At 41.3% G+C, this 25,153-nt stretch overlaps 2 protein-coding genes and 1 long non-coding RNA gene across 7 annotated transcripts in view; 1 reads left to right on the top strand and 2 right to left on the bottom strand.

The window, feature by feature from the left end:
* The window catches only part of CORIN (corin, serine peptidase), a 221,645-nt gene extending 211,466 nt beyond the window's left edge, over positions 1–10,179 (bottom strand). For all 3 annotated transcript variants that reach the window (XM_031435080.2, XM_064486930.1, XM_064486928.1), the window contains exon 1: positions 9,918–10,179. In XM_031435080.2, coding sequence (XP_031290940.2) covers positions 9,918–9,989 — 72 coding nt within the window. In that variant the 5' untranslated portion in view covers positions 9,990–10,179. The remainder of the gene's footprint in view (positions 1–9,917) is intronic.
* Positions 9,125–13,281, top strand: LOC105099942 (uncharacterized). Its single transcript, XR_838135.3, has 3 exons — positions 9,125–9,799; positions 10,597–10,778; positions 12,672–13,281. It is a non-coding gene; the product is annotated as an uncharacterized LOC105099942 (long non-coding RNA).
* Positions 13,282–15,031: 1,750 nt separating this feature from the next.
* NFXL1 (nuclear transcription factor, X-box binding like 1) overlaps positions 15,032–25,153 on the bottom strand; it is a 48,410-nt gene continuing 38,288 nt past the window's right edge. For all 3 annotated transcript variants that reach the window (XM_031435050.2, XM_031435044.2, XM_031435055.2), the window contains exons 20-23: positions 21,342–21,446; positions 19,424–19,510; positions 18,561–18,614; positions 15,032–16,639 (exon numbers count right to left, since the gene is read on the bottom strand). In XM_031435050.2, the coding sequence (XP_031290910.1) occupies positions 16,466–16,639; positions 18,561–18,614; positions 19,424–19,510; positions 21,342–21,446 (420 nt within the window). In that variant the 3' untranslated portion in view covers positions 15,032–16,465. The remainder of the gene's footprint in view (positions 16,640–18,560; positions 18,615–19,423; positions 19,511–21,341; positions 21,447–25,153) is intronic.

The raw sequence follows: 25,153 nt of genomic DNA, 5'->3' as shown, positions 1-25,153 counted from the left end.
GAAAATGGTATTTAAAACCCAGATCTGTGTGCCCCTTCATCCTCACAGGCTATGCTCATTGCTCTTAGCTTGTGGCTGCTCCCAGTCCCTCTCTACAAACAGAGCTGGAGGGGAAAACTTGTTTATGCAGTGTGCACTCGTGTGTACACAAACACATATACAGACACTCACATTTATATTTAATTCTACATCTTTTTAAGTTGAAATGTATACATTCACACTCATATCTCCAATTTCAATCCTATCAGGGTTATAAATCTAGTTTTCTGCCTATCTATATTTTTAACTCCTGTTCCCAGCAAGAAGAAATCTGGCTTGTTCTGAGCTTATGTGATCAGGCTCCTGGTCTGTAAGGAATCTCCCACAGTCCCGACCACATCTCCCACGCGCGTGCCACGCTCACCCTGCCAAGAGCTCCGACATCCCCCCCGGGCTGCTGGTGTCCCTATCTTCCTCACCCTGCTTAGCCCTGACCTCCACCCTACCCGCAGGCCACCCCTCCACGGTGACGCTGTCCTCACCCTGCGGGCTCTAGACCATTGCACTGCCCCTCCCCGCACCTCGGAGCCCGCCTTGCTCCGCCCACAGAAGATTCAGGACTCAGCTGTTCAGCAAGGGGCGAGGAAAAGGAGAATCTGCACAAAGGTTTGAGGTCTGTAGAAAGCAATCGATGTTACTATGCTCACTTACAACACTTATAAAAAAGGACTAAAACGACAAGATCTAGATCTTTCAGCCTTCTCTGCCTCTGTGAAGTCAGTAGGTTGTGAGGATGTGCATTGCTTGCGTTGAATGTTTAATATTCCAGCAGCCAGACCATCGCAGAAGAGCTGTGTTCATTACTTGCCTGCCATCAGAGTCTACTAACGGGGAAAAGCCAAGTTGGAGAATGTCTTATATTTTCCCTCTGTCTTGGAGAAATGTGAGTAGGTAAACAACAAACCTTTTCAAAGAAAAGTCCACTTTTACAAATTAAACAAGAATAATACTTTTTTTTAATGGTTTTAAATTTGAATTTAAAAAACTAAAATTGTTATCCCACGGGTTTCATTTACTTCCTACATGGAGGAAAAAATAATTTTTCTAGAAAGAAGATATTTCTCATCTGTTGGGAAAGCGCTCTTTAAGGAAGGAGGGGAGTTTGCCCGCTTTTAGGAGTTTTTGACACAAAATGATTGGAGAATATTGTTAAGTTAGGAGTATATACTTCTTACCTAAGGAGCATTTTTTCCTTCTTGTTGACATTTAGCCTACGGAGGTAAAGTAAAAGCAATACCAACAAAACAGCAATACCAAAAAAAAAACCCCAAAAAACAAAACAAAGCACAAAACAAAGACCACGACGGGGGGTGGGGGGGGCGAGGGGGCGGGGGGTGTGGAGCCGGTCTCTAAAGTTTGGCCGGAACTCTCCTATAGAATGAAACTGAACAAACGCAGCCATTCCTGGCTTGATCCTCCCTCCCCCGCCCCCACGCCCGGAATTGGCCACCCCAAGTGGGCAGCTGGGGGTGAGAGCTTTCAGGGGCCTCCCCAGAGCTTTTTTTAACCTGGTATTTTCTGCTTATAGACTTTCCACTGGGGCAGCCCCAGGTCCGGGGGATTCACTTCAGCTGGGAAATCTGAGAAGTCAGCTGGCCCGTGGCAAAGGAGGTATTTTTAGCTGAGACTTGGGGATCTCGGGATTGTCATCTACTTTAGGCCTTAGGGTGGGAGACACAAAACAGAGCCAAGCACGGGGAACGGGGAGCCGGAGCCGGTGCTGACTCTCCTGTATCTTAGCAACGACTGCTGAGCTCACCTCGGAAGAGGATCCTGTGTGGGCCCTGGTCAGGGAGAGTCTCCTCAGCCACAGTGCTGCACCTCCGCGTGGAGGCCAAGCCCAGAAGCCCCTCCTTCAGGCCACATACTGGGAGGGGCTCTCCTTTAACAGCTCCCTGCCTACCTGCCCACCGGCCTGCCTGCTGCATCTGCATCACCTGGCACTTGTTAGAAATGCAAATCCGGGGGCCCCATCTACTAAGTCGGAAACTCTGGCAGTGGGGCCCAGTGATCTGCGGTGCATCGGGCCCCGCAGGTGATTCTCATGCACGCTCCTCTTGGAGAATTACTGGCCTAATCACACATTCACTAACGTTCCTAGATAAAGGTGTAAGAGCAAAACTTTATCCCTATCAAACCCACGTGGCAGTACATCTTTTTAAATTAAAATAGGCTTTATTTTTACCACATTTCTTAGATTTACAAAAACACTGAGCAGATAGTAAAGAGAGCTAATTTTTTCTAAACCATTTTTTTGCCCCTGGGTACCTTACCCTAATGTGAAAAACCACTCCCTCACGTTCATCCTCCAGGGCAGTGATAAGACACCAGCTGAGTTTTACTATCAAAGGCTGCAATTGAGTCAGAGTAAGAAACAGCCCCCAGTCCTCAGGGAGGATGGCAGTCATGCTCAGCAATCCTAGGATGACTGTACCTGGGCACCCCGGCCAAGATACCAGGAAGTCAACTGAAATTGTCTAAGATGATGTAGCCAGGGGACGCCTTCTCAAAGGAATCTTGGCGATATTAGAGAATTAGCAATGAATTAGCTTCCTGTGGCTGCTGACACAAAATGATTGGAGAATATAGTTAGGAGTATATATTTCATAACAAATTACTACCATGGCTTATAACACAGATTTACTTCTCTCACAGCTCTGGAGGTCAGAAGTCTTAAATCAGTTCCACTGGGCTAAAGTCAAAGTGTCTCATCAGGGCTGCTTCCTTCTGAAGGCTCCGAGGAGAGGGTTTGTTTTCTTGCCTTTTTTCAGCTTAGTGGCTGTCTGTCTGTATTCCTCGGCTGGTGACCCTTCCTGCATCTTCAAAGCACATCTCTCCAACCTCTATATCCATCATCTCATTGCCTTCTCCTGACTCTGACCCTCCTGCCTCTCTCTAATAAGGACATTGTGTTTATATCAGTTCCTCCCAGAAAATCTAGGGTAATCTCCCCATGTCAAAATCTGAACCAATCACATCTGCAGAATCCCTTTTGCCATATAAGGTAGCATTCATAGGTCCTGAGGATTAGAATGTGGATATATTTGGGGGTCCACTATTCAACTGACCACACTTCATCTGGCCCTGTCCCATCCAATACAGTAGAGACACTGGCCACAAGTGACTATTGAGCACTTGAAATGTCACTCATCTGAATTGAGATGTGCTGCTGAGAATATTGAAATTTAAAGACTTGGTATGCAAAAAAAAAGTAACATATTTCATTAATAATTTTTATATTGATTCCATATGAAAATTATAAAATCTTAGATACAGTGAGTCAAATAAAATTAAGTTGAGCTGGGTTTGTGTGTGTGTGTGGCTTGTTTGTTTGCATTCTTAAAGGTAGCTACTAGTCAATTTTAAATTACACATTAAAAAATTTAAATTATGTATTATTATTTAAATTATTATTTTTTTATTTCTTAACCGTGAACACAGAAGCATGTGTATCCTACCTAGCTACTTAAGGAAGAGGACTTTTATCCTGTGTCAATATCCTCCTCAGCTCTACGCAGAGGCGGACCTGGCTCCCGGCTTGATGCTGGACCATCTGTTGAAAGGCCCCTAACACCAATGACTCTCTCTCCCCACCCTTTCCACCACCCACAAACTGCCGGCCTAGATGAAATGCTCAGATCTGACTTACAGCCAGAGAAGATAGCCCCAGACAAACCTGGGTTCCGGTGAGCAGAGTTCCTCCACTCAGTCTTCCTTGCAGTTGAACAGGTCATTTTGCACTTTGGCAGAGGCCCCTGTAAGAACTGGCCAAGAACCACAAAGAAGGAAGCAGACATCAAGGTCAGCTAGGCTGCCCCTCACCCAGACAGCACTTCTCGACTGCTGGAAAAGGAGGAGGGAAGGAAAAAGTAAAAGAGTACAATGTGCTGCTCATGTTCCCTGCAATAGGAAAATCTCAGCTTTAAGATCTAGAACGACCCCTGGAGAGTGTCTAGTTTGACTACCTCATTTTACACCAGAGGAAACTATGATCGAAAAGGTTAACTGACTTCTGTAAGGTCTCCCGGCAACTTAGTATCAAAGACGAGAGTTGTCACTTCTGATTTTTGTCCAACTTGGACAAAATTGTTGTAAAGGAGCGTAGAGAAGTGTTAAGTGAAATTACACAGCTTTGATTTCCAAACCACGCTAGAAAGGAGCAGCCCCTGGCTTACAGGAAGAGGCTCTGAAATAGGCACACAAAGGGGAAAATCATCTACAGTCAAAAGAATCCTTGGAAATCCTTAGGAAAGTGCCACATTGGAGACCAAGATAACTTCTGTCTGTGAATCCCACTCGGTCAGTTTTTCCAGAGATGGAACAGGCTCAGCAGCTGAGTGCCAGATGAAATTAATTGCTTGAAGTTAGAGGACAAAAAGGCACGAAGCTTTAAACACAGGCTCACACATAGGACTACAACCTGGATACATACAAAAGGCACCAGAGTTCTGAAATTAACAGCAGTGTCCCTTCTCTTATCTCACCCTCTCACTCCAGGGCACTGAACAGAATGGCAGGCAGAGAGACTCATACCCCTTCAACGGGTCTCTCTCTTCCCTGCACTCCTGATTTAGTGTTCACTGCTTAAGTTAGAAACCAAGTTTCACAAGTGCATGAATCTCTATCTATTTTGTCACTGAGGAATCCCAAGAGCCTAGGACTGTGCCTGGCACAGAAACGTTCGTTGAATCAATGGGTGAACCTAGTCGTCTTTTCGTCCAGGCTATGTAGTAGTTGAAGTCTTATAAGATGATATTTTGTTCTAGCACATGGCTCTTAACCTTTTGGGGGGGTTATGTTGCCCTAGCCAGAAAAAATCACATTGAACTGTTCATAGGGATTGTTCAGTACTTGTGGGGTTCATGGAGCCCAAAATTAAAATTTCCTGGTGCTATCAATTCTTAATATGCTGTGCTGACACTTGAGCTGAATGATCTCCACGGCTTTGGAGAGACTGACATTGTTTACTTTCATAGCTGCATAAGGACTTTTCTTTAAAACTCCCCTCGGTGCTGCAAACAAAAGGTAGTCTTCAAAACTCCAATTTAAAAAGATACATGCACCCTAATGTTCATAGCAACAGTATTTACAATAGCCAAGACGTGGAAGCAACTTACATGTCCATCGACAGACAACTGGATAAAGAAGATGTGGTATATTTATACAATGGAATACTATTCACCATAAAAAAGAATGAAATAATTGTCATTTGCAGCAACATGGATGGACCTAGAGATTATCACACTAAGTGAAGTAAGTCAGACAGAGAAAGCCAAATGCCATACGATATCACTTATATGTAGAATCTTAAAAAAAAAAATGACACAAATGAACTTATTTACAAAAGAGAAAGAGACTCACAGACATAGAAACAAACTTATGGTTACCAAAAGGGAAGGACGGGACAGGGATAAATTGGGAGTTTGGGATTAGCAGATACAAACTACTATATGAAGAATAGATAAACAACAAGGTCCTACTATATAATACAGGGAACTGTATTCAATACATTATAAGAACCTATAGTAAAAACGAATATGAAAAAGAATATATATGTATAATACTGAATCACTATGCTACACACCAGAAATTAACCCAACACTGTAAATCGACTATACTTCAATTAAAAAACGGTCGGGGTGGTGGCTATAGCTCAGTAGTAGAGCACACGCTTAGCACACATGAGGTCCTGTGTTCTATCCACAGTACCTCCATTTAAAAAAAAAAAAAAAAAAAGGTACTCTTTAAATGTTGTCAGCCCAAAGGCTCAAAGGGAGGCTAGGCCTAGGCTAAGCTCAAACAAGCAGCACCAAAATGACCTTCGCAACCCACTGCTATGTTTTCTGCCTTACTCCTAAGCCAGTCCATTGGCTGACTAGCCCTTTCCCACAGATGTCTTCTTGAGCTGCATACAGAGCTTTGGCACTGATAATGAATGGCCAGATGGGTCATCTACAGGACCATGCTGGATCCCCAGCCAGCCCTATCAAGCACTGACATTGAGCTTGTCACCACCAGCTCTGCTGGTTTGGACATGCAGACAAGTATGGCAGGAGAATATTCAAACAGCTGCTGTAAGGTGAGCTGATGAGGGCAACTGCCAGCAGGCAGAGGGGAAAACATAATTTACAGGCAGCCTTCAGCATTGCTCAGAGCTGAGCAAAGGCTGCTGCAGAATGCTCAGGGACGCGGGGGACAGACACAGCCGTGCTCCAGGACAACAGCAGCTCTTTCTGAGCAAACAGAAAGAAGAAGAGACTGGATACAGGGCTGGGGACAGTGACAGGATAAGGAAAGGGCAACCGATTCAGCAATCCAAAAGTACTCCATGCCCACGTGGAAAGCGCACATAGTCTCCCAACCTGCACGGTGACTGTCTGCCCTAAGAATAATGAACATTCTGGACTATGCTCTACAGTTGATTTAGCAAAGTTCCAGAAACAGAATAAACTCGAGGCAGGGAAAGGATTACCTATTGATGCATCTGTACTGGCTTGAATAGTGTCCCTCAAAGATTCATGTCCATCAGAACCTCAGAATGTGACCTTACTTGGAAATAGGGTCTTTTCACACAAAGGAAGTACATATCATATCCATGCATTGATATAAATCCTTAGAAAATGCAAACTAATCTATAGTGACAGAAATGAGACAAGAGGTTGCCTGACATTGTGGAGGCAGAGATGGGTGAGAGGGATATTTTAAAAGGCACAAAGAAGTTGCAGGGGGTGATGGTTATATTCATTATATTGACAATGATGGTGGTTTTGTGGGTGTATGCATATGTCAAAACATATGAAAGTATACACGTAAAATATATGCAATTTATTATAAGTCAATTACACGGTAATAAAGCTGTATTAAAGGAGGAAGAGGGTCCAGTTGTTGACTTATCAGGTCATGCTAACTGATGAAATAAAAAAACAAAACAAGAAAACAAAATAGATGGATCTTTGCCTTTGGAATTAGTTACGGTGATATCATACTGGATTAGGGTGAGCCAAAATCCAGTATGACTGGTGTCCTTAAAATAAGAGAGAACACAGAGACACAGGGAAGGAGGCCGTGTGACCAAAGAGGCCAGGATTGGAGGGCTGCAGCTGTAAGCCAAATGCCGCGGATTGCCAGCAAGTGCCAGAAGCTAGGGAGAGCAGAGGAAGGCTTCTTCCCTAGAGCCTTCAAGGGACACGGCCCTGCAGACATTGCTGTTGGACTTGCAGCCTCCAGAACTGTGAGCGAATACATTCCCAGCGTTTCAAGCCACCAGTTCATTTGTATAACTTGCTAAAGCAGCCCTAGGAAACTACACAGCATCTATGAATCTTAGCTAGTTCCAAAGACTTTTCCGTATAGTCATTCATTCACGAATAGTTAGTAAGTACAAACTGTGTGTCAGGCATTCTTTTAGCAATGAACAAAAACAGAGAAAAATCTCTGCCTGCATATCTCAGAGTCAGAGACAGAAAATAATCAAAATAAAGAAGTAAAATACATAGTCTGTCAAATGGTAATTAAGTTCAGCAAGGGGTCCTACAGAGTGAGGTGGCGTATTAGTTTCAAATTTGAATAAATTAGATACATTAACGGGATGGAGATTTGAAAATACCAATTTCAGAGGAAGATGCTAACTCTGGAAATACTGAGCTACTCAGCTTCTCCCCCAATCTCCTGTTTGCCCCCAGCAGTGAAGAAGGGCAAGCGAGGGACTTGTGGGGTGATAGAACCAGAAGCACTGAAATCCAGGGGAACCATGGTGGGAAACGTGGCTCTCCCAGAACAAAACCAGAGCTGGCTTGTGGCAGAGGCACTGATGCTTGCTGTGCTGTCGGATTAAGATTTCTGCACCATCAGGAGGAAGGTTTCTGATGGGATTAGTTTTGTATCTTTTTTAAAAGTTTCACTATGCCTGGAATTATACTTGATGAGATTAATAAAGCAATTCATATTTGTCTCTTTAACCTCCTGGAAGGTGAACTGAGTATTGTACTCCTATCCTGCAAGGGGCTGTCTGGGAAGAACTCCTTTTCCCTAAATAAAGCTTTAGGGCATTGTGAGGTTTTGAGATTTATGTGATTCCACACTCAAGTAACTCTAAAAATAGTGAATCCTAACGCAACTCTCGGCTGTCCTGGGAAGAATTCTATGGAAAACCTGACTGCTGAGCCCAGTACTCACATATGTCTATGCAGGCAGCTAGTCTATCCTCTCAATCCCCAGAAACCTGGCTTGGGGAACTGGTTTTTAGTGTAATTTCACACAACAGAACAATTGATACAAACAAGCTGGTGAATGTTGTGACAAAAACCGATTTTGTAACTTTTAAAAAATGCACTGTTTCTTCTCAATCTCTCCAGGTTATGCCCCAAATTAATGTTTTATGGCATGTTTAATTTCAACACTTTCAGCTATAATGTGCGTCTTTGGAAAATGATCAGCAGTAAGTTCTGGCTTCGCTCCCTTTCTGGGAGTAGTCAGCATTCCTCTGCAGATTTGCTTGCATCAATAAATTACTTTTAAAAGAGAGAGAGACTACAAACTACAAATGTGCACACAGAAGTTGTCGTAGTCTTACTCAAGAGTGAGTCCGTCTTTGTAGTGCATTGTTCTCAGAAGCTTCCCGCGGGAGGAAAGCTTCATTTTATGAATGGCTGGGACAGCTTCCTTGGGAATGCTCAGCCGGCCGCTTCTCTGATAAGCTCGGAGCTCGGAGCGCGCAGGGCTCGGTCAGGGAATGACAAGCAGCGCAAAAAAGCGCCTTACACTGCCATCCACCGGCCCCAAGCCGGTGGCATCCGGAGTGGGGCGCCCGCCAAAGGAGCTGGGAGAACGTCCCAGCAGGATCCGACACACCACCACCTTCCTCCCACCCGCGCAGCCCTCCGCCCCCCACCAAAGAGCGGGCACTGGTGCCCGGACACCGAGCAGCCGCGACCGCGCAGCAGCTAATGGATTCCTGGGCCCTCTTGACACACAAGAAGAAGGGCAGCGCAAATGAGACGTGGTCCCTGAGGGCTCAGGACCGTGAGGACCGTCCGTGGTGCTCTTCCCTACCTTTCCTCTCCCAAACCAGGGGCGACGCAGTCGCTTCACAGGACAAGGTCCGAGCCCGCCAAAGCCGGAGCAGCTCGAACCTGCGCCCCCCGGCGGCCGGCGCCAGGTGTGCTCAGGATGAGGGTAAGCCTCAGACACAAAGTTTGCGCGCAGGGGACGCAGGAGTTGCCAGCACCCTACAAATGGGACCGGTTCGGCAATGCCCACGCTCAAAGAGTCCGGTGATAACCGGCACCACAGGTGGCAGGGGAACCGAGCGCGGGTCGGGCTCTAGGAGAGACGGAGGCCCAGGCGCGCGCCGTTGGTAAAGGAGGCTTACGTCTGGGGCAGGCGAGGCTGCGCGGTCCTTCCAGATGCCGGGCGTCCGCGACGCTGGCGCCGAGAAGCCGTGGACCCCCAAGGGGCTGGTTGCGTCGGCTCCTTCTGTAGCCTCCTCAGGCACCCGGGCGCCCCCGAGTCCCCTTGACGCGTGAGGGGCGCCGGGTGGAAGAGGGACAGTGAGGACGCTTCTCCAAGGGTCGTGGCAACGCCCCTGGGAAGGAGAGCTTGGTCTCCGTACCGATCCGACAACTGCTCTCAAAGAAACCCTACCCACGACCCTGGGAGGGTCCTGGACGCTGGGCGACCCGGATGGAGGACCGTGCGCCCGGGAACTGGTTGCGGGGTGCTGAGCGCGGGGCTGGGAAAGATGAAGCTCACCGACGGCGCGGTAAGAAGGTGGCGCGGAGGGGAGGGGAGTGCGGGGCGGGAGGGTTTGACCCTGAATTCATCTGGACTGAGAGGTCTTCCGACCTGTTTGACTGCAGAGCGCAGTTCGTGGGTCTTACCCGCTCTGGGGCCCTGGCTGGGCGGTAGCGCTCTTCCGGAGCAAGGGCAGGGGGCCGTTTCGTGGAGAACATGTCTCCCTTTTTCCTCTGTCCACTCTTATCTTGGTCGCTTTTCTCTCCTGTACGTGCCCCTGGGAGAGGCACTACAGATACCTTGCTCCTCGCTCAGGAAGAGACAAGTTGAACTTCAAGCGACAGAGGCCCCACATTTTGTCAGTTCGACAGATCCCACCCGCGGACCACTCCCTCCCCTCCCCCCGCGTCTCTGGGTCCCACCCATAAAACCCCTTAATGACAGATCCTCAGCAGCCCCACCTCTCTGCTTTCAAAGAAGTTATTTTTCTGGAGCGGACGGGAAGCCAAGCGGACTGCTAGTGCTCCAACCCGTGCCCACCCCCAAACTTAGACCCCGCGATGGCAGCACTGAAAGGATGAGACCAGAACGTGTGGGCTGTGGCAAACAGGAATTGGGAGCAAAGGAGTTACTTCTCGGCTCTCCGATATCTCACCACATGCTACTTTACTATCTTTTGGCGAGAAAGTCGCCAAATAAAATGAAAATAACTGTAGGCACTGGCAGTTAAAGGCCAAGTTTGTTATCTCAACGAAAATTTTCGTTCCTAGGGCGAACATGATTTTCATTAAGCAAATGTAAATTTGCTTTCTGTTACGTGTTTAGTGAAGAAACTGCGTTTCCAAGACTGCCGGAGACTTTGCTGAGGCTGCAGGGAGCCGGGAGAACCCGAGCCCGCTTGCATGAACCTAGCAAGCGGTTTGCTGCGGAGGGCACCCACTGGGTGGACTCTGCGGGCCAGCAACTCGGGGTCTTTCTGTCATTCAGCGTCAAGGAGGGCACTGAAGGTATTTACAACGGTAAAGACTACCCAAGATAGTAGTCATAGGTTTGGCAGAAGAAAAAAAACATTGTGTTTTTCTTAGAAATTTTTTTTATCCAACTTCAGTCAAAATCTAATGACAATTTCAAAGTTGCTCATGAGGTTATCGAATAAATCTATCTCCATTATTCTGGAGGAGGCAATGCACAATTATCAAAGATATGTATCTGTTCCTTGAATATTAGAGCTGGGGGGGTGTAACTTGTAAAATTTGGGAGTGGGGATCAGTATTTTGTTTTTGAAGTGAAATGAGAAAGTAGAAAATACTGCAAGTGCATGGTACAATAACTGAAGTAGGGAGTTGAAGTAACCAGCCTGAGTTTACACAGCCAGCAAGCGCTGAGCTGGGATTCTGCAGAGGCCGTGTAATTTCAGGACTGTGTTCTTCTGAGATACTGCCCCATCACAGGTCATCACCGCAGGGACACCAGTCTGAAAATCAGGAGTCCAGGCAATTTGCCCACTAGCTCTACCTTGAGCAAATCCCCTAGGGTTTCCAGGCCAGTGAACTTGGTCTATAAAATAAGCATTGGAGTCAATCCTCAAAAGTTTCTGCAGGCTTTCTGAAGCCACGTATGAATGTGGCACTACTTCACCTCCTTTCTCTTCCACTTTCTGCCCTCTGGTGGAGGGTGCTAGAGAAACTGTGGAATTAAAGTAGCGAAATCAGTGAATTTGAGATAGCCAGAGTAGGTCAGGCTCCTCTCTTCTGGAGAACTGTTCTTCCGAGAACTAAAGCTGACTGCATTGATAGTGTAAAAAAGCATTCTTTAAACTTCCTATTAGCAAGAAAACCCAACCAGTTCTAGTTACCAGTGGTACCTGAGTAAATACTTGAGGTATTCTTTGCATGAGGATAAACAGCTGTTTTTATATTCTTTGTAACAAACCTCTGTAATGTAAGAAATCATAAAAAAAAGAAATCATAATTTGTATATGCAGAGGTCTCACAGTAATCTTCAATGACTTATTTGAATTATTCCTTTAAAAAAAAATCGCCACACTTGCTTTTCAACTTAAAGAAACAATCATCATATACTTTCTTAAAATACTTTTCATTTTATAAAAAGAAAGTTATGGCCTTTTGAAAGGCAGAGACTTTAAAATAAATAAATAAATATTCATTTATTTATTTAAAAAATGAAGCAATTAACAGGCAAACTGAACCTGCAGCAGGGAGAGAGTTTATTTAAATTAAAAGGAGACAACAACATACCCGGAAGTGATACAGCCCAGCACACTGAAACATTCTGTATATAAAAGTAGCCCGAGTAGATGTTCTGTTTGCCGTATTTAATTCTGGGGCATCAATCCCTTACTCAACACACCAGAGTAGTCACTGGGAAGAAGGTAATGAGAACTGGCCCATAAACAGTTGCAGAGGAATTTTATTTCTAGCACCTTGACGTACCTAAGTGCCAGTTTCTCCCACCACCGGGATCCCATGCTGCCATTTGACTGTCCAAATCCTGCCTGGTCTTGCTAGGGATAGTACCCCCTCAAGGACCACGACCACATGAGCAAATACTGAGGTGCCTCAGTTCACAATATTTTTTTCTGACTTGTGAATCAATTTGCAAGAGAAGTTATGACATTTAAGTCACATTATCTGTATTATTATAGATAGCTAAGAATTTCTAAGCACTGTCAGGCACTTTACAAAGTGTCATGTATATTTTCTCAGTTTTTAATTCTTAAACTTAAGTTTCTTCTGTTGTAAAATGAGAATAGCCCCACCTCATAGGTTGTCATGGGAATTAAATAAACATATAAAGGATTTAATATAGCCACAGACACATAATCTTGGCTAACACTTATTGGACATTTGCTATTACCTCTTCTTGTTTCTCTTTTACAGATGAGGAGGAACCTGAGTCTCACAGAAGTTAAATAATTGCCCAAGATCTCACAACTAGAAAAGGGCAGAACCCGAATTAGAGCCCAATCTGGAACTAGACTGACCTCTTAACCTCTACCTTCAATAGTACAATTATTAAGACAGTAATGAAAAATGCCCCCAAAGTTTACGGCCTAGAATTACTGTGAATTCATTCATTCACCCATCAAATATTTACCGAGCACTGCAGTGGATTGAAGAGTGTACCCTGCCAAAATTAATGTCCACCTGGAACCCAAAAATATAATCTTCCTTGTTTGGAAATAGGGTCTTTGTAGAGGTAACCAGGTAAAATTTAATTATCCTGGAATAGGGTGGGCCCTAAATAGTGTTCTTTGAAGAGACAGAAAAAGATACACAGACATGGAAAAGAAGACCGTGTGGAGATGGAGGCGACATCAGAGTGACGTGTCTACGAACCGAGAAGTGCCAAGGAGAGACGCCCAGCACCAGAAGCTAGGAGAGGCAGGGAGTGGTCTCTGAGTCTCCAGAAGGAACCAACCCTGCTGATACTTTGATTTTGGACTTCTGGCCTCCTGAACTGTGAGAGGATAAATTTCTGTTGCTTCAAGCCCCTCTGTTTGTGATCATTTGTCATGGCAGCCCTAAGAAACCAATACCAGCATCTGCTACGTGGCTGGGGTCACAGCAGTAAACAAAACCACACCCCTGCCCGCACGGAGCTTAGCTTGCCTTCTGGTGAAGGAGACAGACAATAAACACGTGTAGAATACAATGACACATGCTGTGCAGGGCTATGAGGAAAAATACATATGAAGCTAGAGAATGGCCAGGTGAGGGTGAGGAGGGTAGTCAGGGAATGTCTCTCTAGAGGGGTTTTAACTCAAATGAATCTGGACTGTGGAATTCCAGGCTACATGTGGGTAATTTAGCACCACTGAAATACATGCCCTCACATTAACTGGAAAGAAAACTTGACATGAACAGCAGCAGCTCAGCAAACAACGGGCCCAAACTTGCCCAACAGACCAAGATTCTGAAATACATGAAAACAGTTTCCCCGACGGACACCCTTAAGAGTTCCTGGAAAGCAGAGGGGTTCCCAGCTCCTCCCATTGCTCCCAAATTCACTTCTCTTCTAGGAAGTAGCAACCAGTACTCTGCTTTTCCCTCCTGTGTGGCTAACTTCATACATAGACCCTAAGGTCCAAGGCTTAGGGTGGTCTAGTCACTGTCACTCAGCAAACCACATTTTTATGTCATTGGTGGCTATTTGGTAACTTTTCCATCCCTTCTCTAATTGGCTTAGATTGAGCAAAAAGATCAACATGTACCACTTTTTTTCCATCAGAACAAATTCGGGTGAATTATTTAGACAAAATTTTAATTTCATTTGACCTTAAAGAGCTTATTTATTTCCTCTGTTCTCTTGTACTCACCGCACAGCAGTCATGGCAGTACCCTCAGGCCGCTCCTTCAGGGCCGTGGGGAGCTGTGGGAACAGAGGCCTGAACCCCAGTGTGAATCCCAGCACCACCAGTACCCCCGGCCGGGGCTGCCTCCCAACTCGCCTCCTTCCCTGCTCTGACCCTGGCCTCCTTACAGTCTTTCCTCCACACAGCAGCTAGGAGACAGTTACCTTAAAAGAACAATAACCAACAGCTATTCTCCACTTAAACCTTCCACTGCTGCCCACTGCAACTCAAAGAAAATCCAAAGTGCATACCCTGTCTATCAAGCACCCTGTGAACTGGCCCTAGACCCTGCCTCCCTGTCACTCATGAAGCTCCAGCCGCGCCAGCCCCTCTGTCGGTCCCGCCGCCCTTCCAAGCATCTCCCACCTCAGTGAGTTTGTGCTTGCAGCTTTCTCTCCCTCACAGACTTTTCCCTCAGATTTTCAAGTCAAGGTCACTCAGGTCACAGCTCAAATGACCCCATCTCAGAGGGACTTTCCCAAGTAAAGTAGCTAGTGCCTTTTCACCCCCCTCCTTCATCACTTTCTGTAATATTTCTCTCATTTTAATACCACTTATCATACATGAAATCATGTTCGTTTTATTGTGTATCTATTTCCTGCCTGCTCTCCTCCACTCCTTAGCAGCTCCCCAAGAGAAAGGATCACCATCATCTCCAGTAGCTAGAAAGTTCCATCCTGCAGCAAAGGCATCTGTTGACTGAATAAATGAATGAACGGTTGTGTGACTTTGGGTTAATTAATTAAGCTCCGAGCTACTAGCCAGCAAAACAGCAAACTGCATAACTGTCATTCACTCAATTGCCTTCCTCTGCTCACTAAATTCTTCTGCACAAATCAGAAAGAAAACTTAGCAAGAACAGAAGTCCAACAAGCAGACATGAACTAGGCTTCAGGTATGTTTATTAGGCCAAGACTGAAATACATTACAAGAGCTTCCCCACTTGGACACCTAAACATTCATATTCTTTAATATTCATTTTATGGTAGAGTAAGGTAAGGACTTGAGGGTAACAGCTCTAATTTAGAGCTTCTGAACTGGGCTGAAACACCAACCCAGGAACTCTAACATTGAGAAAGGTAAAAAAAGAAATCTAAAATTAAAACAAAAGTACCATAAAGAAAGGGATGACTGCCCTTCCACTTCAGACACCAGCTAATACTTAATTAAGGAGCATAACATTAAACAAACTAAGTCAGTAAAAATTTTAAAATCCGTCTTTGTATGTCTGTTTAAAACATACTTCTACCCTTTTTAGTGCCTATCAACTACCATGTTTTACACCAAGCATTAGAGTTTCACACATAGATAAAATTATAGGCTCCTGAATATTTTAAATAGTAAATATTCTAGTTTAAAAATTTGGTATGAAAAAATTTAATGAAAACATTAATTATACAAAAATTAAATAGCAAAATCATTTAAAATGACTTACAATTTAAACATATTTGGCTGGCTTACTGATATTTCTCTATCAGCTTGTTTTCATAAGAACTATTTCCAGCTGGGAAAAAAAAATCTATAGGATCACAGTAAGAAGAAATGAAAATAAAGTACATAAAGCTATTCATAAGCCCTGTGCTCAGTATATATTGCTCATAAATATTAGTTTTTTTTATTATTACTTTGAAAAAACACAAACAAGTTTTACAAAACATTCCAACTTCAGTTAAAAGCTTCCTACACAAGAAATAGCCACATGTGAGAAATCTAGCTTGGCATTTTTTGAAAGCAATTATTTTTCCCTCTGAGGAACATACTACATAAAATTTTATTTCAATAACTGATAAAAATTCCTAATAAACCAATTTCCGGACTCTAATTATGTAGCTTTGTGTTACAATTTAAGAGGTCTTTTAGAGAATTTTTTTTTAAAAGTACGAAGTTACATGATCAAGAAAAGTACCTATTAATAAGTAACCAAAACATTGTGAACTATTCCTCTTACTGCACATATGGCTCGGTTTCATATTAATTTTGCCAAAAAAAAAAGATGTTGGTTTAAAACAGTAAATGAACAGTTATGTTAATACAGGGAAGCACAATGAACAACTAACGTGTCAGCCTGCCACTGGCTATGCCTTACGAAATACGTTACAATTTCAGTCATGCTTTTACTATTAAACAAGGTTATATTGCCACTTCTAGTATGCTGATTAAGGTAAACTTTAACATCCTATCCCTCTAACAGAAACTTGTAGAGAAATACAGAGATGAATGTGAATACATATCACGTTCTATAACATTCACTTTCTAATATTCCAAATTTAACAATTTCTCTAAATCTAATCTGAGGTATAGTAACAGATCAAAAATTTTTTAATCCCCATCATGGGCTATGCACCACGCAAACACTAACACCACAACTGCACAGACTGGAAGGAGACAGTATTTATATTTTTGCCATAGCGTTAGCTCAACTGCCACTTCATCTCTCTTTCTGTTCTTCTTCCGACGACCCTTCAGTCTGTTTTCAAAAGCCTCTAGTTCAGCCTAAATCAAAACAGAAACATTTTTATTAAATTCAATGCATGTATTGATTTGAAATTTCTCACTTGGATAAAAATAAATTTGGGAAATGTTTTCATAGTAATAGTATATAATAAATACATTGATTTGATTTTTTTTTAAAAAAAAACCATCTCTCCAATACTGACTGTGTTCAACAAATTCAGAGTTTAGGTAGGCAGAGAGCGAATGGGGGAGTAAAGGAAGAGGTTACTTCAGACTGAGGCCTGCCTTTGATACTAAGTGTAGAAACATCTGACTTAAAATACAGACAATGGTTTTATACATCAACACCACTCTAGTTTTTTACAATGTTGGTAATAAACATTAATGGCCTGTATGAAAGAAATTCAAGTAAGTAAACAGAAAAAAGCTGCCAGAAATTGATTCCGCTCTTTTTCAAATACATTTAAAAACACAGAGAAAAATTCTTCAGGGGAAAAATTCTTCATGTTTTGAATCAAAATGACTATTTTAGAAAGTAGAATTGTATTAAAACTGGTTCTAAGAAAGGAAACTAGATGACACGCATTATAAAATGTGAATTTTTAGTCTATTAGTAAGAACTTATTAAACTTTAATACATGATAATGTGACATGATACACTAAAACGTGATACTAGTTAACTAAAATATATATGTAATATTCATGCAAGATTCTGTAAATGTTTCTTTAACAGAAGGAAACATAAACTTCAGTTAACATATCCATGACTTTGCTTATAAACCACTTGGAAAAAGCCTTTGAAAAAGACCTAATCATATTCTTAATTTAATACAAAGTTGCATTCTTCAATGAAGCAAAATGTCAAAATATTCTCAAGTGGTTGTTGATAAACAACAAAAGGTCAAACTATATTAAAAGCAGCCAAACTTGAGAACCACTGACACAGCAGAGAAAACACTGATGCTTTAATAATGACCCACAGTCATCAAGCATAGTTTATATAATGTTCTATATACTCTGTTTTAAAGGTCAGTAAATTAGGACCACATTTAAGATTTCTACCCATAGTGCTTTATAAAAAAGGGAGGAAAGGACACCCTAAACTATTCTTAATAATTTAATCTCCAAGGATTCCAGTCATTCCATGTTTTACTGTATTAGCTCTGATAACTTATTTTTCAATTTTAGGTAAATCAATTCTATAGAACCATAAAAATCCAGATGTCATTTTAGCCCACCTTTGCTACATGAGTTGTTTCTAATGCTCTCCCTCAGTTCATGCAAATTTCAATTTCTTCATTCATAAAGGCAGCAGTTTGCATATAATATACCCTGCTTAATAAGTATAAAGCATCTCAAAATGCAAACTGACGAACAATTACATGTTACTATGAGAAAGTTAAGCCACTCTTTCGAGTATATGATCAATAAATACAGTATTTAAACTAACAGGGGGTATCAGGAACATACTTCTTATCTAGGTAATAATAAAGAACAGGTAATTCTGCATTCAAGAATCTAAAGGGGAAATAAGAGGGTGTATTATTAAAAGAAATGTACTGGTGAGTAAACAGCACTTATTTGCCACAGATAATCTACAACTCAGAAAAAAGCAGACCTCAAATAATTTTAGATGAGGGAAGACACACACTCCAGGAGATGCCTTAGAATGGATGCTGCCATGCCCTGCCCTCTGCCCCCTGAACCAGGAGGAGTCACCTCTGGAGAAAGGGTGAAACTGGCAAGGAAGTAAACTGGGAATATACAAGGCCCCATGCGTCATCAGAGGTTCAGTTTACCTGGACTGAAGTTAAGTGTGGCTAATTTCTGTTTTATAGAATTATATTTTCAGTCCAGAATAAAGCTGACCAGACCCTAGTCTGTATGTTTCCATATACCTTGTGTTTGCATAAAAATAATGATGCAAAAAAGACACAAATGGGGTATTTTGTTTAGTTACCTGTTGCCTTCGTTTTTCCTCTTCAAGAGCAGCTTTGGCTTCTGCTTCTTTTATCTGTTTAGACATTTAAAAGTAAATTAACACTGTAAACATCAAATTTTATATAGAATTTTAACATCTTTCCTCCCAGGCTCCACTAACCTATAACAACTTTTGGAAACTTCATATTGGAAATTATTTAAAGAAACATAAATGTTGTACTGAGAAGTGTTACCAAGGTACTGTCTAACAGACTGGGGGTGAGGGGAGTCAGGGCGTTATACCTTACCTAAATACTTCAGCTTAACAAATTTAACAGATATTAGATCACAATTCAAAGAGTATTATAACATTGTAAACTGAAATACTTTCAAACTGGACTTTTTCTCTTAAGTCACCACACTAAGACTCTAAAATCAATTCTCAAATACCACTCTTTGCCTAGAGTTGAAATTGATCATTTTCCTAAAATGCCCTATCTGGAAGAGAATCCTTAGTTTCAAACAAAACCAAGACTTTATTCATTGATTGAGTTGATGGAGGGACACAGTGACACTAGACATAATCCAAACAGCAAAGAGTCACAACATCTTATTTTTGTATTATTTTAACCTAATTTTCAGGAGGCTCACACTAACATTAAGAGACACAACTATGTTCCAGAGCATATACACTAACTGGTACAGAGGATGGAAAAATCTTGCACACACCAGACAATAAGAAGCACACCGAGGATTCAAATAGGCCTATAAATCAGGCTTTTATCACAGAAGCAAAAACAGAAAGAATGAGATTTTGAGTGATTCATAATAAGCACATAAATTAATGCACAAAATAGAGACAGGCCACTAGCACATTAAAAATGACATTTAACGTGACATTACCTCAGACGCCTTCCGCTTCATTTCCTTGCACGTTGTGTCACATTCTATGGAAATTTGATTTTCACGTACTTTGCTGCACTGCAATTCCTACAAACAAAATTTTTAAAAATTTGACTTTAAAAGATTTTCCCTCAAAGTCCTAACTGTATGCCATAAAAAAAGCAAAATTTCTCTAGGAGCTTGAAATCATGCATATTATTTAAGTCATGTTCATTCATATTTAATGATGATATGGCTGCAAGCGTTAGTGTCACTATCAACTTAACGTGATTTCACTTTTATTCTTTATTTCTCTTTATTGTTTCTTGTTATTCTTCTAAAGCTTCCAGGGAATAAATGTTCTAGAGTAGTGCCATCCAATACAGCTTTCTGAATGAAAATGTTCTAAATCTGCATGACTCAAACGAGGAGCACTTACCGCATATGGCCACTGAGCACTGAAAATGTGGCGAGTGAAGTCGACGAACTCAATGTCATCTATTATTTAATAGATGATATAGTTTAATGCTAAGTCATTAAAATTCTAATTTAAATAGCCATATGTGGTTAGTGGCTACCAACACAGTGCAGTTCTAAATGGACAGCTACAAATTTTTCTCTCAACCATTTAACCTTTTAAAAAAAAGTTCAGATGAAAATCATTCTAAAGCTTACAGCTGCACTTCACTGCCTCCTTAACGAAATAAAAACTAATCACTCTTTTCTTGATGACGTGACATTAACACGATGATCAATTTGTGTACTATTCTGTAATAAAATAAATGGTCCTTATTTTAAAGTCTTCGACTTTGCTTTTGTAGATCTTTCATCTACCTTTTATTCATTCCATCTTTCTTGCTGCCAGATGTCACTTTTGCTATAAATGTACCTACTTGTATCAATTGCTCCTTCCTCACAACACCCTCAGACACCAGTTTTTTTGTTCAAATCTACTAGAGTAAGGAAATGAGATCAAATCCTATGAAGTACAGAATTTCATTACCTAGAAGGTTTCCCCCCTTTAGTCCTTTATTTTTGGCTGAGGTTGGTGATAAATACAATCTTGTCCTCCAAGGATAGTCCAGACAAATGAAAAATAACATGGACAAACATTAGAGACAAAAATAAATACTCTGTGTTTGTGGACGTTAAGTCTATAAGCCTGGAAGAAGGATCATATCTTTTCTCATTCAAAAGGTACTTACAAGAGTACCTATGACATGCCAAGCACTGTGTCAGGGTCAGGGGGACACAATAAGGAAATAAAACAGTATGGTAAGTGCTAAACCTATAATAATAATAGCAGCTACTATTTACTAAACATGACGTGAGAATTCAGAGAGGCTCTTCCTTCATAAGTTTTGCTGAAAGGTATGCAGTCTGTTTCCAATCGTTACTTTTTGCCCTTTTACTCCTCTATTATCACCATTTTACCTTAAAATGAATTCTTCCCAAGTTTGAATGTTATTTTATAATTTTATAAGGCTGTGTGCATGTGAGGTCTCTTTAAGGAAACATTTTCACAACATAATACTGATGGCAAAAACTTTTATAAATAAAAGCAACAAAAGTTAATCCTGACCATCTCTTACATGATGAAACTTACTTTATTATTCACATTGTGCTCCTTGTATGAAGACCTCAAATCTAGAACACATTGACTCTACCCAAAAAAGGGCACTTAACTTGATTTCAATATAAAGTAATCCTCTTCTACTATTAAATTGCAAAAAACTAAACTGCCCTCAAAAAGCTGATTTTTAAAAGATGCAATTACAGAAATACGCCAATAATAGTAAGATTCTAAGAAATAAGACCTTAAAATTAAAAGGCAAAAAATAAAGCCAAAGAACTATCAAAACACAGACAAAAAAAAATCAAAACAAAAAATAACAAAAATGTACACAGCAAGGAATTTTCAATAACTTAAAATATTTACCTTTTTTATTCTTTTACAAGGACATCTAAGTTTCACCTTCTGGTTACAATTAAAGGGACATGCACCAGGATGGCACATTTCTTTGCATCGATGACCACAAGGAAGCTAAAATAAAACAATTACATATTTATATTTTAGCCATACTCTACCTCCTCTTCCTGTCAACTATTTTAAGAGTCCATCACAAAACAGCCAATCAATCCTGGATAATTAGCTAATTTTTTAACTTTTTTCTTTTAGATATAAATTACCTTAATTCCCAGAAATGTTAAATATTTTCCCCCGGTCCACTCCAGGAGTACATCTTACGTCACCCTTGAGGCTAGTTATAGCCACGTGACTAAGTTCCGGTCAATGGACTGTAAGCATAAATGTTTCCGTGTCTTAAAGCTTTTCAAGAGCACATATCCATGTTCTTCCCTCCCCAGTGTTCTGGAAATGAGGACATCCTGAGCAACAGCAGAAGCCCTGTGTCAGAGAGAGCAGAGCTGCCCTGCTAACTTGGGCCCCTGGATCAATACACGGAGCGCAGTGACACATCTACCTCCCCTGTCCTGCTACGCGAGAAAGAAAGAAAACTTCCTTGTCCTTAAACAGGTTTTTAAAAATTTATTTTTATTGAAGTACAGTCAGTTTACAATGTTGTATCAGCACTGTTTTGTGATACAACTGCTTAGGCTTTTACTCTACAAGGCTTGCCACTATATATTAAAACGTACTAAATAGGCAGCCAAACCAATTCAGTAACTGCCATGATGATGTCTACGCGCTACTTGACTAGCTTCCTATCCTAGTCAAACTTTCAGGTGAAATGGTCTTTCCTTCTTTCTATTCAAACCTTATCCAAATTTCAAAACACAGCTTAAATCACCATAAAAGCATGATACGAGTTTGCCTACATTTGAATAGTAACAGTAACAGTGTAAGAAATCCATAAATCTATTTCTAAACTGCTATGACATTGCTTGGATTAGCTTGAACTTAAAAAAAAAAATTAAGCACTTCATATATTTCTGTGTCTCCAACCAGAATGTAAATAAAAGAGAGCCATTGGTTAGTGGTTAAATTCCAAAGTCAGACTGCCTGGAACTGAATCCCAGATTCCCTGTCGACTAGCTGTGTCTGGGGCCTTGGGGCAAGCAAGCCACCTGACTTTTCTGTGCTTCACATGTAAAACTGGGAGGAGTAATAGAGCTTCATAAAGCTGCTGTGAGGATTAAATGTACTTAATATATTTAGCTATTATAATGAAAGTTATTATTCTAAGTTAGTTAAGAGCAATGATCTTATATTTCTTTGTGTCTCATATTCATTAACAAAGATAACTTAAAAACAGTGGACACCTCAATAAACACTCAAATTCTCAAATTCTGATCTTTATGACTCACCAGATTGATCCTTCAAATTATTGACTCTACCCTCTTTAAGAAATTCAGAATCCTCTTCTACTGTCTTTCATCTCTCTCTAGTATGCAACTTGGTTTCTTGTTCTTTAATTTTTAGCTGAGACATTCATACCAAAACTAAATTTGGATCACACTGCATTTTCACTAATCCTACCACAGGACAGTGCTGCCAGAATGAGCTCCACACTAGCCATTCCTGGGCCACTTCAGTTTTGTTTTTCTCTGCACCTAATACCAGGCCCTCAACACTGCTTAATAAGCTCAATATTCATTCATTATCAAGTAACTTGCCTCAAAGTGGTTGTTTCGAGTGTTCCTTCACTTCCCTCTCCCCTTCATCCCTGCCAGTGCCTCTAGCCTGACTTCATAGACACAACAAACATTTGGCATTAGCTCTCCACCTATCCCTTCTTCCCCTCAAAATAAGTCTCTTAATCTGGGAGGGAATTACATCAGTAATCTTCTCTACTTTAACTTTAAATCAACGATTCTGAAGTGGAAAGTGAATAGGGAAGCATATCAGAATCAATAAGGGAAGATCTGTTTGACATTACCCAGAATCATAGCCACAGTGTGACCTCTTACTGATCAGTATTCTGTCTCTTCCATGTGTTGGGGCTGACGAAAGGCAAAGAATCTTCCGTCTAGATGTTACATCTGTCTGCCTCCTAAAAGACTTCATGCTGACTCTTCACAATTTCAGCAACATCTTGAAAACCTCTCTTTTCTCTGGCTCGGTCTTCTGACCTCAAAATGTATCTCTTTTCTCTAATCCTTAATTTGATCCTGTCATCTCATCTAATAATTATTCCATGAATCTCCTTGCTTTTCACATCCAGTGTTGGGAGAAGTTATAGAAGACATAAATTGGGACTGCCTGATTTACCACAACGCCCCCAGGAGCGATGGCCACGGGTAAGCTACCTGCGCTAGCTTCCTGTCTGTTGCTGCCTATGCCAAGGGAGGCCCTGATCCCAAAGTGAGCCAGATTCCCTCTCCCGATCATCGGAAAACGTGAAAGGGAGAGGTGGTGGTTTGAACAGAGTCATCTCACTCAGAGCCCCCCAAGCTCCTGCTGCCAAGCCCCCTGGGGCTGTCCAGATACTGCCCTTCCCAAAATTTGGCTGAACAGCATTTCCTTTGTAATCTGTGAACTGTCCCCCAATACCCTCCAAATATATCTTCTTCTTGCAATAAGTGAGCCAAACTTATTTCTGCAGACTGCAAGGAGGAGAACTGAAACTCATCCAGAAGTATGCTGTGCTTATATCCAACATATGTCCCACAGGCAAAGCAACGCTATTAATCCCGAAAAGGTATTCAGACTCACTAGAAATCAGGGAAATGTAAATTAAAATCATGAGATGTCATAAGATGGGCAAAAATTAAAAATTTTGACAACACCAAGTATTGGCAAGGATATGAAACAAAAGGAAGTGTAAAATACTGACAGTAAACGGGAAAATTGATTGCTTATAAACTGTATAACTATTTTGGAAATCAATATGACTTTAAGTTGAAATTATACATTCCCTATGGCCAAGCAATTGTAGTACAAGAGAAGTCTATGCACACAATACCAGAATGTGCAAACAAGAATGTTCATAGCCATACTCTTGATACCAACTCAAATATCTACCTACAGTAAAACAAATAAACTACAGTACACTCATACAATGGAATACAGCCACATGCAATACAAACGATAAATAAAACGTAGAGCAAACAAAGCAAGTCACAAAAGTTCATAATTTTGAAATTTTAATAGAAGATCAGGCAAACAACATTGTTTCCAGATACACATAGACTTATTAAAAACTAAAAATAAAAGCAAGGAAATAATCATTATAAAAGGCAGATGGTAGTAACATACAGAATGGAGGGAGGGAGCTACAGTCTGGGAACTCTGGTAGACTTCTGAGATGCAGCAATGCTCTATTTTTTGACCTAGGTGGAGTTATATGGTGTTCACTTTTTAACTCTTTGTTAAACTATACATATATGTGTTATGTCCGTTTGAGTATGTAATGATTTCATTATTTACAAAATCAAATCACGTGACCACTTCCCTGTTAGACGTGCAAGCACGTATTATCATAAAAGCCAAGTTATATTCTGAAAGAGCTGAAAAGTTGATTAGAATGTATAACATAAAATGACTGTATCTTCATTACAGATTTCACAGTAAAAACTAGAGGTTTTTCTAAAATATCCAACTCTGATATTCATTTAAAGATGAGATATCCTACCCTTACCACTCAAAAGTGCGATGGTTTTCTTCTAGTCTGCTCAGCCCTTAATGTCATTCTGCTAGCACTCTGGAAAGCCATAGCAAATGACTTACCAATAACCAATACTGTCTACTATAAAATGTTCCATTTTATTCCAATAACTTTAAAAGCTCTC

This window comes from Camelus dromedarius, chromosome 1 (genome assembly GCF_036321535.1).
Source record: "Camelus dromedarius isolate mCamDro1 chromosome 1, mCamDro1.pat, whole genome shotgun sequence".
NCBI classification, from domain to species: Eukaryota; Metazoa; Chordata; class Mammalia; order Artiodactyla; family Camelidae; genus Camelus; species Camelus dromedarius.
Note: the sequence above shows the minus strand (reverse complement) of the source record. Positions and strands in the feature narration are given on the sequence as shown.